Below are 15,502 nucleotides of genomic sequence, written 5' to 3'. Positions count from 1 at the left end.
GGCTTTCTAAGATCTCATAAACTCTTGGGCGGTCCAGATCCTTACTGGCCGAATACATGAACAGCTAACAGCGAATGGCCTGTATGAAATTAACAAACATGTTGGAACTTGGATAATACCAAATTTATAATATGTGTTAAATTAGTCACCTTATAATCTATTAAATTGTTTTATGTTTCAAACTTATTTCAAAAAAATATCAAATAGAAATTGATAAAAAAATGAAATCTAAAATTCTAATAATGTATTTTTGATAACCTTACCACTCAAGTAAGGCCTTATCGACTAATAAAGTAATTTTTGGTAGCTGCAAAACGTGACAAGTTTTTTAAACTTTTTTGTTGATCTAAAATAATTAATTATATATGAATACACATCATATCTTGGTTAATTACAAGTTATTTATTTATTTTATATTAATTCTATAAATAATGATGCCAAAAAAAAATTATCTAAACGAATCTTAGCATGCTATGCTATCTATTATGTAAAAAGAAAAAAATTTCACACTTACAAATGGTGATTAATGATATTATGTATTAATTTTTTATGAAATAAAAAATGGCCTTCAATTTATAAAACGATTAACTTATTTAATTTTTTAAATTTTATATTAATTAATAAATTATTTTTTTCTATTTATTTTTAGTATAATGTATTTATTTATATATTTTAAAATATATAGTCTAAATGGCTAGTATAATATAAATAAATGTATGGACCCAAAAGGCGTATGCGCAGCCCAAAACATTCTCTTGATATATTCTTCCCGCCAAAATCCTTTTTCCCGCTCGTTATTTTCCCTCCATTTCCCTCAATTCTCCTCCTGCATCCACCGCTCGCAGTCCGCCGTTGCCGTTTGTAAGTTGAACATACCTATTGTTGAATTTAAGAGTGGTATTCTGCAATCTCAGCGTTGAACAGTATTTTATGGCGAGGGATTTTGCGCCGTGGTTTCATCACTTTTTTTCTTTCGTTTTTCCCAACTTTTTTATTGGTTCTAGTGATGTGTGTGTGTGTTTACACTTGTTAGGGGAAACAGTAATTGTTTGGAAATGGTCAGAGAAGAAGTTGATAACATGGTGGAAGACATGGTAATTGACGGAGTGGGAACAGAGCAAAAGCCAAGTAGTGAATTTCCTGAAGGATTCAACGCTAATTACCTCAAGATTTACTATGGTGATATGTCCTTTTCTTTTCATCCTTCTCTATAGCTGCTGATGCAATCAATTGTATTAGTCTCCAGCTTAAGAATGTTGATTTACTTTTTTCCTCGTAAATTGCTGTAGTTTAATGTTATTTTTATGATCTCAACTGTTGCTCCCTCCATGCTAAGAAGCTTAAATGAATTTTTCATGCTCACTTTTTAACTAATGCATGAGAATAAAGTGAAATTTGGTGACTCTGAAAATGTTATCCTGCTCCTTTGTGGAATGTGGATGATATCTTTATGAAATATGTAATTCAAGTGAGTTATAGTTAATCAATCATCAGGTATTTCACATTTGCTGTTATGTTTCTGCCGGCTTCTAAGGTTGTATTTAGATATTAGATTTCAGTAGGGAAGATTGAAAGCCAAGCAAAATTGAACTGTTTTATGGAGACTTATGTTTAATAAATATTGAAACCAACTTACATATATTCCAAGGTATTGAACAGATATGAATATAAAAGGATAAATTTATGTAACTGGGTAAAAAGTATATTTCGACCATGTTAGTGACAGTAAAGGTCTGGTTCTTCTTTGAAAGCAAACTTAGGAGAAGATATTTGTTAGTGTTCTTCACACTGATGTTTTGGATCCAATAAACTAAATGGGTGCAGCCCTGGAGTTCAGTTTAGCGAATGCTTTTTCATGTTAGCTTGAAATAGGCTCTAAAATTTCTGACTCATCAGCTAATAACATGGAAAATGAAAGGATATACTACTATAACTTAACTTTCTTATCCATTATGTTTCAATCCTGCTTTTCTCTTTTTAAATTAAGAATTAATAGGAGTAAAGTTTTCTCTACATAGTTCTTGAAGCCATTGTTTGGTTTAATTTTATCTGTGCAGGAAAACTTTTTCCATTTGCTGACATGCATAAATGGATGTCATACGGAAATGGTAATCCTTATTCTAGAGAGCCTCCTCCTTATAGTTACTCTTGTTTCTTTATCGTTTGCTGTCCTCTGTAACTATATGTTTTGGCTGCTTATTTTAGATGGAAAGCATCCTGGTTGTGATCAATCTTACTTCGGGAGAAGAGAATTTTCTTTCACTTTGGATAATGATATATATTTGCGGTTTCAGTCTTTCAACAATGTTGCCGAACTAGAAAATGCGATCAAGGAGAAATGCCCTTTCAAAATTGATATTGGTCCAGTGTACAGTGTGGATGTAAGTATAACTCAGTCGACCTTGCATAATGGGCCATAGATATATAATCTTGATGCAACGTCTAGTTCTCTGTTTGCAATTTATGGGCAGAATTCATACTCATGTAGACTTACTGTGAATGGAAAAGTCATGCATTTTAAGCCCGTATCATACACTAGTACATTCTTGCCACGCCCTTGTCAACATTGTAGTATATTGTTCATGTTTTCACCATTGGAACTGAACTTACACTGTGTTCCAGCCTGCAAAGAGACATGCTTATGCGCAGTCTGGTGATAATATTTTCACCCCAGTGGAGAGAGAACTTATATTTGATATAGTAAGTAGTTGATTTTCTTCAACTTTTGTGTTTTGAGTGTGGTGGAGTGTTTGACTAAGGCAACAAAAGTAAATCTCCGATGGTACACAGACTTTGATACTGCCTTTTGCGTGCTACAGGATATATCAGATTATGATGATGTTAGATTTTGCTGCTCTGGGGCTGATGTTTGCTCAGAATGCTGGCCCTTGATGACAGTAGCTATTAAAGTGATTGATACTGCACTTAGAGGTAACAAAAACTGTGTAAAAGATATTCAATGGTCCGAGGGTCACAGTATGAAGCTTATGTTTGGAACAACAGAAGTAGGATAACAGTAAAAGTAAACCTACCATAGCTTCTGATGTCTCTAAAGTCTTAGGCATCAAAATATGCGTGCTTTATGTCGACTCTTTGTTGCTTGGCCAAGTAGAACAGAGTAGCCCGATTTATTCTGTTTATGATAAATGAGAATGGGGGAAGCTAGTTTAGAACTGCTATAGCTTGAATTGAACATGTTGCAAACTTTTTACCTTTTTCTTCATATTGCATGTGCATATGTATTTCTTTTCTTCTCATTTGTTTGGTTTATATTCGCCAAGATGGGTTTTGTTCTGTCTTCTAATGAAGGGAACTTCTCTTCCAAGAGAAGACTTTTCTACTGCTCTTTGTCATAGGTCTTTGAGAAGAAAAGTGTTACAAATACCTTCTTTGTTCTCTTTTCTGGTGTTCCTTTTCAAAGTATTTTTGAATTGGTTTAAGCATTTATCTATAACAAAGGCCACAATACCTGAATGTATGATATCTGTTAGGCGTGTTCTGAACTGTGCTAACCCCTTTATATGCTGTTCTGCACAGATGACTTTGGATTTAACCACATTTTATGGGTGTACAGTGGTCGTCGTGGTGTCCATTGTTGGGTTTGTGATGGTAAAGCAAGAAGGTAAGGTAACTGTGCATCAAGTGAGGGTATTATCTCTTTCTGATAGTTTCTAGAGACTAATCTGCATCTTATACTTGACAAGGTTGAACAATGAACAAAGGGCTGCAATTACTGAATATTTACATGTCCACAAGGTTATTTATTCTTGATTCTCTCTGAACATTTTGCTTTCAATAGTATAATTTCAATATCCTTATCTTTAATGAACTTCTGTTTTTCTTCAGGGAAATGAAAATAGCCTTAAAAAGGTTACTTTGGCGGGTCGCTCACTCCATCCGTTCCTAGGGTAAGCAAATTATATATATTACTGATCATCACTCTAGTTCCCCAATTCACCACTTGCACTCTTTTCTGCCTTTGCAGGAGATCATATGCTGAAGTGTTGAAAGATTTCTTCGAGGAAAAGTATATTTTGAGTCAAAATTTATTTTCAGATGAGGAAAGATATGAGAAGATACTGGAAATGATTCCAGATGAATGTATGCTGATATGCTTCCTAATTGCTTCATCTCCTTTCTGGTGAAATAGTTTATAGCCTTCCTCACTCATGAGTTCTGCAGCCATTTCTTCTGAGCTCCGGGGAAAATGGCTGGATAACAAACGATCACGTGACGATATCAATGTTGTTCGATGGGGTCAGCTTAAGCATCTGTTGCAATCAGGGAAACAGAAGGTATGGCTCCTACTATGGAATTCTTTTCTTGTTTTTCTCTAAGGAGAATTTGCTTGAATAAGTGTAATCGACTCCCTTTTTAGAAATGATCCATTTGTTAGTGTCAAACTTTTGACTTTGAATTGCCTGATTTTACTTTGGTTCTCTTTCTATTGAAGGATGCAATATTGTGGTATGATTCTTCTAATTGTAATTCTAGCTCAAGCTTCTTCCAGATTTCCTAGTTTAACTGAAGACAGACATTAAGCAAAAATCATGAGTTCTTTAGAGATACTAATGGAACTGAAGGAATTATTCTCTGAATTTCAGGTGCAAGGCATTCACAGGAGTGTTGAAGAGATTGTGTTCTCTTTCACCTATCCGAGACTTGATTTGGAGGTCTGCCTTGTGTTACTTTTCTCATTGATATATATCAATTCAAATAAATCCGTATCCTCATGATTTCTGTCTGGAAGATTATAAGGTCAATTCTAAGTAGCATATTGCGCACTACTCAGTATCTGGATGTGGATTAGCGCATGAAATGTTTTGGTTGCCATCTCAGGTTTCCAAACACATGAACCATTTGTTGAAGGCACCATTCTGCGTACACCCCAAAACTGGTACAATTGTTTCCTTGTACCTTCAAATGTTATTGTCCAGAATATTGAATCATCACAGCTACTTGTCATTGGGATTCCTGATTCCTCAAGATTACTGAATGTTATCTGTTTTTCTGTCCCAGGCCGTGTTTGTGTTCCCATTGATCCAAAGCACTGTGAAGAGTTTGATCCTTCTGCTGTCCCAACTCTTTCCAAGGTGAGGAATAATAATCATAAATTAGGAATAACTGCTTTCCAGCAAGGATAGTTCTTGGTGGTAACATGGTGGAAGTGATTTATATCCTTTTAGATCTCTAGCAATTTTGAGATGTATATTGATGCATTGACATGGACATACAGACAGACAATCTGCTGAGAAGAATAATACCTCTATATGGTGCTACTCCAATGGATACAGCTTATGATATCTTCTCATACTTCAACAAACCATATTCAGGCGCTTTAGATTAATTCTTATAATATCCATGTATTGGCCAACGGGGGCTTGCTTGGTACTTAGGGCAATGTGTTTCCTCTGTTGGTCTTTGCAACATGCAATTAGTGCTTCCTTGTTCATCAATTGTGTTGCATGCTGGAATGACATACCTAGCTTATCTAGGTGTTCTTGTAGTCCAACAACGTGTTTTCTGGTTATGTCTATTTCCCAAATTTTAGTCCTTAACAAGGACATGAATCCTGATGTTTATTCCCAATCTACAGATTTAGTACAGTGAAACAAATGATTTTGAACAGATAAATATATGACAATTTTACTTCTAACCATATTTCACGCACTTTTTTGTCAATCTGCAGCTTTTGAAAGAATTAAACATGGGAGCTTTAGGAACTGGGGGTGAAGAAGGTACATTACCAGCTTTGGAGTTCAAAATGCTTTCTCTGTGTGTGATATTCATAACTATGATGCATTGTGACATTTTGCCATTTTTCTGAAATTTTTTGTGGCAGAACTGGAAAATACCTTGCTTGGCAAATCAATCAGATATTTTAGATCCTCTTTTTTGCAGCCTCTACTAAAATCTTGCAAGGTATTATCTTAAGCCGTAATCTCTCGCCTCTGATAAATTCTAGCTCTCTTTCATTAAATACCTGTTTACTTGTTGAACTATTTTGATGTGTAATTATTAGGAAGCCTCGATCTCTAGGTTTTAGTATAATGGCGAACACTATATAGTGGTCTGTTTGTTGCATTATATGAATGGTTGAATTGTCTCGAACCCAAAGTTTTGGGATCTTCTAGGAATACTCATGCCCCAGCTGGCAAAAGCTCATGATTATAGAGACATCGATAATTTGACTGTAGTTGCACTTGGCCTGTGGAAATCTAACACCATTACTTTCAATTGACTATAAAATTGCTAAAGTGTCAAGTAAATAATTTTTTTTGGAATAAACTCTCGCCTTTATGTGTGATTAAAAAACTTAATTCAAGTGAGGGAAATTTGTACACCTTTTGTGGTGGTTCAAAGCTATGTCTTCTCACACGGAGGTGGTTATTTCGTGCTGTCACTGAAGAATTCCCATGTGCATATGTATATAACTTGAGTGATACCTTAACTGCATTCTACATTGAGCTGCTCTCGTATTGCTCAAGAAATGAAGATAAATATAAGAAATTTCTGAACCACTGGGGTGACATGCAGGAAGAGATTGAAAGCTCTTATGCTGCTAAAATTCAGCAGTCAAAGAACTCCCTAAGCTGGTAGGACGCTATACTCGACTCCCAACAATGCTTCTTACTGAAGGTTCTATACAAGTTTCCATTACTTTCCATATAAAGCATTTGAAGATAGTTGAGGTTATCTTCGTCTCCGAGTATGAGACGGCAACTGCAGTTGGAGAACGATCGCACTCGTTGCTTGATGTAAATGTGCTCTTCATGTCATCACTAATGTATCAGCGCTGAAAAATATTCTAAGTCGTGTTTCTTGGTCTCCTATCTCTTTCTTGGATTTACGTAGTTGAATTCATCCATTAATGTATCATCTTTATCTATTTGAGAAGGGTTGACCTAAGAAGGAGTCATATGAAATGTTGTTGATCAAGTTTCACATCTCTTCTTAAGAAACTATGGTATATACATTGAAGCAGTCCGCAAGGAAGCAATTTCGGGTCAATGAGGGAAAATTTGCTTTCATTTTCTCCACACATTAAATTTCGATTCTTTTCGATCTTTTTCTATGTTTTCTAACATTTGTTCCTTCATCAAAATTTCGAGCAAAACAAAATGTCAACGCGGTGCCTATTCTTTTATTTTTTAGGTGGTAATAAAACCTTGAAGGAAGTTGAAATTTTAATATATTAGTAGTTGTTTAATATTTGAATCTATTGAAAAATATAATAAATTGTAGTTTATATAAAATAATCACAAATATCAAGTTGGTTGGTGTTTAACATATTACTAAATAATATAATTATTTTAAAAAAAATCGAAATATCTATTTTTGTAAGATAAGGTTTAGAATATGAATGCGGGAGTTTGATTTGAGAAAGTAAAAGAAGAAATGAAAAAGTACAAACTCCAAGTCATCATCATGATGTTTAGTTTTGAGGATAATTCAAGTGAAGAAGAACATGTTTCTGATCTTCCCAATTTACCCCTGCCCATTGGCACTAAAGTACAAACTCATGAAACCCAAAAATGTAAATTAGAATAAAGGCCACTTGCCCTTTTCTTAGCAAAATAACCAACCTTCCAATTGTCAAAAAGGTAGGTTTCTATTTTAGACCAATAAAAATGTAAAAAGCAGTCTACTCCTCTCTATTCCTATACTACCCCAACTCGCACTCCCACCAATCCCCTTTTACAACTATTCATTTCTCCCCACTTAAATTATTATTTTAAATTATAAAAGATGGTGGGGTATTTATTTATTTATTAAGCCCATATTTCTTTCTTTATAGATGTGGATGAGAGAGAGAAAAATATATAGAATTAAATTTGGACCATTGAGGCAAGTTGCAGGTGCCAATGGCGGTGTGTTTTGGACTGTTGTGAAGTTTCTGACTCTCACTTTGATTCTCATTCACTCCCCCTTACCCACTACCCCATTCCTCCAATATCCCACCCAACTGTTCCGGTGAATCTTCTTGTACCGGTAGCTTTTTTCGGTGATGGTCACCCCAATGAACGGCGACAGGCGCACCGGCGGACCGGAGGAGGATTTCATCAGGAGGCACCATAAGCATGACGTCAGGGAAAACCAGTGCACTTCTTCTTTGGTTAAGCACATCAAGGCTCCTTTGCCTCTTGTAAGTTTTTATGTGATTCTCTTGTTTTTGTGTTTCTTTTTTTCTTAAATCTCGGATCTATTGTTGGGTTTGATGGATTCGAGAGGTTGTTGGGATTAGTTTGATGTTTCGTCCGACATTTTTTTGGAGTAGTGGTTGGATTTGAGTTTTTTGTCTGTTTAGGTATGGTCTTTGGTGAGGCGATTTGATCAGCCGCAGAGGTACAAGCCGTTTGTGAGTAGGTGTATTGTTCAAGGTGATTTGCAGATTGGAACTGTTAGAGAGGTGAATGTGAAGTCGGGGCTTCCGGCGACCACCAGCAAGGAGAGGTTGGAGCTGTTGGATGATGAGGAGCACATTTTCAGTATGCGGATTGTCGGTGGGGATCATCGCCTCAAGGTATTTAATCAGTTTTAGCTCGATTTATTTTGTCGATTTGTCTGACTTATGTTGTGTGATTGAATTCATGTTGTTGATGTCGTTGACTGCTTTACAATCGTTTTACGTGAATTTTGTCATGTAAACTTTGAAAGCATCTGAGTTGATTATTTGTAGGAATATTCCAAGTAGCTACATTCGGAATTTCATACGAGTAACTGAAGTAAGCACTGATTTTTATGGAGTCTGATGGTAGAGTACGTTTTCCTTGTATTTCAGTAGGGGTATTAGAATGTTAGTTTGACTAGTGAGTTGAGTTATGAACATTTTCTGCTATCAACCTTCTGTCACCTGGAAAGAAGAATAATTTTTATTTCTTGGCTATATTCATCCAGATTAAAACAAGAAGGGTGTTGGTTTATTGATTTTCAACCGTTGGTGCCATGTATGGATAAACAACTTTGAAAAAATATGCGAGTATAGATGCTCCAAAAGAAGGGATGTGTTCCCTGTATGGTGTGCCTTAACATTTTTTTCTTTTTATAATTTCTGCTTGGAATGTGTAACTTGATATACCTGAATGAAACCTTTTCACATCCTTTAATGTTACAAATGCCGGCCAAGTTGCCTGCACAATACCTTTAGTGGGTCTTGATACATTCATCAGAGAAATTGAGTTCTTATTCAGGATACTTAACTGGGAACTATTATAATAACCTTTTCGAGAATCAGTATAATTATTCAGGATGCTTAACTGGGACTATTGTATAATTCTTTTGGGGTTCAACAATGTTTCTTCTATTAACCAGATGTTTGCTTGCAGAACTACTCGTCCACCATCACTGTTCATCCAGAGATCATTGACGGAAGACCAGGAACAATGGTGATTGAGTCGTTTGTGGTTGATGTGCCTGAGGGTAACACCAAGGACGAAACATGCTACTTTGTTGAGGCTTTGATCAAGTGCAACCTCAAGTCATTGGCTGATGTCTCTGAGCGTCTAGCTGTGCAGGACAGAACCGAGCCAATTGATAGAGTCTGAGTGGGTTTGCTGAGATTGCAGCTTGAGGAACCAATCGATCAGCTGTGCAGAAGAATATGATCTTTTAACTAGAAGTGAGTTGAGAGACTGGTATTCTGCCAATCCTCCTCGGTGGCCTTGCAGCTATCTTTATCTGATCCATTATTACTTTAAGATGATGGGGGTTTGTTGCTTAGTTTCTTGCGATACTGTCTCTATGTTCAGCCCACTCTTTCTGGAATGAAGACCACCCGTTTTTCTTTGTTGTTGACTTTGTGTTGAGATTGGGTTGTAAATACTTTAGGGTAGGAGATAAAAGAAAGACTTCAATGTGTTTGGAGATGATGTTTTGTGTTGGATACTGTCGTGAAATTGCTATTTGCTATTACAAGTAACATTTGGCGTTTGACGCCTTTGTATTTCCTGTTCTCTCATGTTGCTGGATCCTTTCGCATATGCCTAACTCAGTTAGAATTTATGGTTAAGTAACAGCATCTTTCTTGGAATCTCTCTTGTGCTGAAATTGCTCTCTCCTTTGAGCTTTTTGGTTGCAGGGATAATTGCAAAGCTTATTTGAAGTGCTTATGAGTTTATAGTTGAAAAGAGTGTTTTTGTTTTACAAGTTGTGCTTTTGAACCACTTAAATTAAGTTGATGTAAATCAAAATCTATAAGAAGTTCTCTACCAATTCTACAACTTATTAGCAAAATTGCAAGTACTAAGTTGTTTTTTCAAAAACTCCAACTTGGACTTTTTATTTTCAGATACTCTTAATTTTTACTAGTATTTAACTTGCAATATTTTCTACATTTTATTTTGGTCACAACAGTAGAAGTTGTTTCAAACAGCCCGTATACAAGACTAGATTCATTAAGGTGCATGAGTTTTAAATAGGCTGGCTCATCACCATGGCCTCATATGATATTACTCTTGCAATTTACATTTGATTTCAATAAGGCAAGGATGTTGGATATGCATGCTGCTGTTGATTTGTTATGCAACTTGTGAAGAGCTTTTATTTCAAGAAATCTTTCCCCTTTTTGGACCGAAAGTGGTACTTGTGAAAGCAATTTCTACATTTGCTTTGAAAATTGAAAATACAAAATAAATCTTCAACCATAACTGGATGGGCATTGTTCTTGAGATCCAATCCAAGTAAACTTTCCTAAAAGGCTACGGAAACTCGATTGTTCCCAAAGACAAGCAACCCCCAATTCTAGCTACTCTATAAATAGAAAGAAATACACCTTATTGCCTATTGTCCTTCTTTTGCCCAATTTGGACTTCTATATGTATATATATAAATGGGTATATTACGTTTTATCATCCGAATTATACTTATTTTTATATTTTTTTATTGATTTTTCTTGTGTCAACTTACTAACTCAATTTTGTCAAATTTAATCATTTTTTTCTTATTTTTTTTGTTGAAAAAAAATATCACATGCTGTACATATGTGAAAAATATCACATCACATAACACTTAAGTATCATATTTGCACTGTATGTGATGTTTTTTCAACAAAAAACTTGGTTAAAAAATAGTTATAAATGACAAAGCACAAAATTTTATAAAGTTGAAATACTACGTAGGCGTAAAAAAAAATTTAATACTAAAATATAAAATCAATCATAATTTAAATGATAAAATGTAATTAACCTAAAAAAAATTAAGGAAATTTCATGGTTGGTAGTAGGATAATAATGTTGAAGTGAATGTCTTGAATGGGAATATTCTAATAATATAATACATCAATATGGATATGGGTTCTACACTATCTTAACATATAAGATAAATTTCTTTTACAAGTGAAGAAAGTAGGAGAAATTAATAATGATTTTATATTTGGGTTGCATCAATTTTGTGCATACGTCTTCAAGGACAAAATATGAGACCGTACCCACCTTCCACCACAATCACAACAAGATTTTTAGTTTTCAACTTATATAAAATGCCATCCAACTTTGATTAAATTTACTTAATAAGTTTTTAAGGTTGTTGAATAAAAATAAAATTATAAAATTTATAATACATTAATAATTAATATAATCAAAATCTTAGTTTAGTAATTGAGAATTGAGGAGGTTGAATTATGATGGGAGTGGGCAGCTTTATTGTTGTTGTTCCCCCAACTTCTTATGCACCTTTCTCCCACAAACCTCTGCTCTTTAAAGCTCCCTCTCTCCTTTGCTTTTGGTTATCTAATTCCCAAAAACTTGGACACCTCACTACATTTCACTTTTCATGGAGGAAAAGGCTTCTTCATAGTTATAGTTATGATTACTTACATTTACACCTCTTTCTAAATATGTAATTTATATTTTTTCCTTCATTTTTATTGAAATTTGTACTTACACCCTTTATTGAAAATTCACTGCTTATATAAGAAGAGAAATTGTAATTATTCATAATATGAAAAACAGGATTCTGTAATTTGAGACTTTTGCACCTTTCTTATAAAAAGAAAAAAGAAAAATCACTATTGATGTTATTTAGATTTCTAAATTTCATAGGTAGGGTTGATAATTGATTGAATTGTCACTCGACTTGCAGGCTTAAATTATTTCAAGCAATTTGCAGAAAATACTTATTACCATTTATTCAAGTTGCCTTATCGGATGAAAAATCTTAAATATGATGAAATTTGGTCAATTTCATGTTAATCACATGTCAAGTAGGTAACGTGTGCATCACATGTAACTCAAATAATACTTATAATGTAATAGATTTAGTGCGGCCAAATTTAAATAACATTTTTTTAAACCAGAACTCTTCTTTGTTGCTGTTGTGTCACAATTAATTACGGTCTTGGGATCGTGTTATGGTGTACTTAACAAATAAAATAATCCTTCAGTAGTTAGCGCAAAATGTTAAATCTTAATCAATTATTATAGAGAATCGTGGGTTACGAAAATTATTACAAATCAATATTACAGAAATATTAATTAGATATAATTACAAATCTAATAATAACAGTAAATGAAGAACAAGAACAGAAAGGAGATAAATGGTTCATGGGCCGAATCTGGTATGGGTAGCTCACAACCACCAAGGCTGACAACCACTTCAATAATTATAAAAATCTCCAAAAACACGCCACTAAGGTCGATCCACCAAGGACCACAAGAAAACCACTGAAAAATTTCCACTTAGGAAACGTAGTTCACGAAGAACTTTTAATCAAGAGCACGAGTGGAGAAAGGAGGAAGAAAACTTTTGTTTTTTTGTTCGTTGTAACCACCAGAAGTCATTGAGAGGGCTTAAATAGAGGGAAACCATTGACGACAGTGAGAGAGAAGAACGTCGGAGGGGGAAACTTAGATGAGGAAATGAGAGAAGTGAAAGAGACGAGGAGACGGAGAAATAGGGTTAGGGTTTCTTCACCTGCAGAAGGTGAGGTATAATATAAAAAAAATCGGGCCGGATCAATTGGCCAGGTGGATGAATTAGGCTGGCAAAGAATGGGCCAAAACAGTGGATCGGGCTTAGCCTTTCAAGTGAATGATTTGAGATGTGTGGACTGGGCCTACCAAGATGGATCATAGACCATAATTTTTTATAACAAAAGAAAATCTCGAATCTTTTGCATTTCTTCTTTTTGATAGAGAGACGACCAACACGTCAACCCTTTTTCATCCTAATCACAAAATATTTATACCACTATAAAATGCACGATCCAAACCGTATTACTAACTAAATAAAAAACACATCACCACAAACCCACTAATACGTACAATGGACCAAAACTTTTTTTATAATCAAATTATGAATTTATTATCGCAAATAAATCCGTATTCGAATCTATCTTAAAAAGAGACAATCTTTTGTCACTTTTTGAATTGTACTACATTAATAATGTAAAGAGGAATTGAAATTATGGGGAGGGAGGGGTGTGAGATGGATGCGTTTAATGCGACAAGTTGAGGGCACATGCACTTTTATTTCGGCTGTCTGAGTTTGGAGACTGTATGAGTATGTGGTTGTCTGCTCTGGACTTCAACCATTGTCGTCATGGACTCACATGCACACTACTACTGCAACTCCTCCTCCTCTTTATGCAAAACCATCCCATGTTTTGTGCATTGGGATTTGAGACACTCACTGCCCATTTCTTATCTTGTATTCTTCTTTTAGGTAGTGAAAGTCTTTGGTGTAAAGTTATTTGGGTTTTACATAATAATTCAAAGGGATAATTTCGTTTTCACTGCTTCATCTACAATCTACTTATCTAAATTACTATTACTTTCCAATAATTATACATATGCTAATCATAAATATTAATATTAATTACACAAATCATCACTATTTTTGAAAAAATTATATATACACCTCGTAATTATGTCAACATTATTACACAAATTAGTCATACTTTTTGACTTTCAGTGGTGATTTCTCGAAGTATATAAGGATATAACTGATTTATTTTGTAATTTTAATAATATTTATAGTTTTGATCGTGATAACTAGTGATAAAACAATTGTACATCTAAAATTATTGCTATAAAGAGCTAATTGCACATGTATAAAGACAATTTAGTGACTATAAATAGTTGCGATTATATTTGTATTATCACCAAGTTGTTAGTAGTTAAGACGTAAAAAAGATATTTGTTTCTGGTTAGTTTTTAAATGTTAGATATATTGTAATAAATATTAAAATTATTATCACTTGATTATCTTTTTAATGATAATTTTAGACTTGCTACTTAATATTTTATTATTAATGATAAAAACTCATTAGAATGAGTCCTCCAAAATTGTGGATAATACCTCATTGAAATATCTAAGTAATACTTTGGGGGGTTGAACTATAAGATATTGGATCATTTTATTACTTTGAATGAATTCTTATTTTTCACTAATATCAAGTCATATTCCATTATTTTTTCAGGGATAATTACTGACTTGACCGTTGAAGTTAATAAAATTTCATATTCTTCCCACCCACATTATTCGTGTTGCCAACTGCTTCGTCTCATCTCATCATTCAAATAATATGTATGATACTTAGTTGTACAACATGAATAAGGTGTGTGATTTGTGTCGAAATAAGTGATGACTTGACTTAAGTTGAATGTCTACTATCTAAGATGGGATTAAGTCTTACCTCGATCTAGATGACGGATTGACTTACAATACAAGTCGTTAGGCTTGTTTGAGTGACCTCTAGTTAAAATCTTTTAAAGTCTAAGTCAACTCATTTAAATTGTATTAGAATTGTAGAGCAGACCTCACAATTATAAAATACATACTTTTCTTATGAAAGCCTATATGTATTTATAGAAGTCAACGTGTTAAAAGGTGTACGAATCCACGTGTCTAATTACCTATTCTTATGGGGTCAAGATCATGGCTATAATAACAGGTTTGTCGAGTCGGACTATCTGACCTGAAGAAAAAAAGGGTAACCTTTGTCATATTTCGTAATTTTCACAACTTTCAAGGCCAATTTAATCTTTACGAACCCTTTTAATCCTATCATGAGCATGGAACAAGTTATCGAATTTTCTCAATTCTGCGACAAATTATGATAGTATAATATCGTAACAACATTTCTCGATTTTACATGTATGTTTATTGAAGGATCAAATGAATGAGTATTAAATGAAGCTAAAGATAGTTATATTTCATATAACATTCGATTAAATTGTATTTTATGTAGATGGTAGAGAAATTTAATAATATTGGAGTAAGATGCTTATTTTATTAGTTTATTTATATATATGAAAAAAGTAATTATTATCCCGAGAAAGAAGAGAATAAGTGAGCGTCAATGGGACATATCATCCCTCAAACACATAAATACTATCCCTTAGTTTTTTTTTTCATTTCTCATTTCCAACATCTTACTATCAAATAATTATTACACACACACACTCTGCTTTAAAATTTCTCTCAGCACACCCTCTGCTTCTGCCATCTTCATCTCTCTCTCTCTCTCTCTCTCTCTCTCTCTCTCTCTCTCTCTCTCTCTCTC

The 15,502-nt window shown here is 34.1% G+C and overlaps 2 protein-coding genes across 3 annotated transcripts; both read left to right on the top strand.

Moving 5' to 3' along the window:
- Window positions 1-742: 742 nt before the first annotated feature.
- Window positions 743-6,889, top strand: LOC105179133 (DNA primase small subunit). Of its 2 annotated transcripts, none has more exons than XM_011102731.2 (17): window positions 743-861; window positions 1,034-1,179; window positions 2,058-2,108; window positions 2,206-2,381; window positions 2,623-2,700; window positions 2,820-2,931; window positions 3,538-3,622; window positions 3,705-3,756; window positions 3,847-3,908; window positions 3,986-4,101; window positions 4,183-4,295; window positions 4,605-4,673; window positions 4,840-4,897; window positions 5,020-5,093; window positions 5,690-5,738; window positions 5,843-5,922; window positions 6,538-6,889. In XM_011102731.2, exons 2-17 carry the CDS (start codon window positions 1,056-1,058, stop codon window positions 6,598-6,600), a joined length of 1,362 nt encoding a protein of 453 aa, XP_011101033.1. In that variant the 5' UTR covers window positions 743-861; window positions 1,034-1,055; the 3' UTR covers window positions 6,601-6,889. The 2 variants fall into 2 exon arrangements, with proteins under 2 accessions (XP_011101033.1, XP_011101034.1); XM_011102732.2 differs by having other exon boundaries at window positions 749-861; window positions 1,043-1,179.
- A 919-nt stretch (window positions 6,890-7,808) lies between these two features.
- LOC105179132 (abscisic acid receptor PYL8) lies at window positions 7,809-9,945 on the top strand. The gene is made up of 3 exons (XM_011102730.2): window positions 7,809-8,146; window positions 8,309-8,524; window positions 9,327-9,945. The coding sequence occupies exons 1-3, from the start codon at window positions 8,009-8,011 to the stop codon at window positions 9,543-9,545; spliced, it is 573 nt and encodes a 190-aa protein (XP_011101032.1). The 5' UTR covers window positions 7,809-8,008; the 3' UTR covers window positions 9,546-9,945.
- Window positions 9,946-15,502: the final 5,557 nt, after the last annotated feature.

Source organism: Sesamum indicum, unplaced genomic scaffold, assembly GCF_000512975.1.
Source record: "Sesamum indicum cultivar Zhongzhi No. 13 unplaced genomic scaffold, S_indicum_v1.0 scaffold00124, whole genome shotgun sequence".
NCBI lineage: Eukaryota > Viridiplantae > Streptophyta > Magnoliopsida > Lamiales > Pedaliaceae > Sesamum > Sesamum indicum.
Note: the sequence above shows the minus strand (reverse complement) of the source record. Positions and strands in the feature narration are given on the sequence as shown.

Bases quoted from the DNA above. Each gene is read 5' to 3' on its own strand.
- LOC105179133 (XM_011102731.2), top strand. From the start codon at position 1,056: ATGGTCAGAGAAGAAGTTGATAACATGGTGGAAGACATGGTAATTGAC. The intron at 3,623-3,704 runs GTAAGGTAACTG...ATACTTGACAAG, and splicing joins TGTGATGGTAAAGCAAGAAG to GTTGAACAATGAACAAAGGG. The intron at 4,102-4,182 runs GTATGCTGATAT...TGAGTTCTGCAG, and splicing joins GGAAATGATTCCAGATGAAT to CCATTTCTTCTGAGCTCCGG.
- LOC105179132 (XM_011102730.2), top strand. From the start codon at position 8,009: ATGGTCACCCCAATGAACGGCGACAGGCGCACCGGCGGACCGGAGGAG. The intron at 8,147-8,308 runs GTAAGTTTTTAT...TTGTCTGTTTAG, and splicing joins TCAAGGCTCCTTTGCCTCTT to GTATGGTCTTTGGTGAGGCG. The intron at 8,525-9,326 runs GTATTTAATCAG...GTTTGCTTGCAG, and splicing joins GTGGGGATCATCGCCTCAAG to AACTACTCGTCCACCATCAC.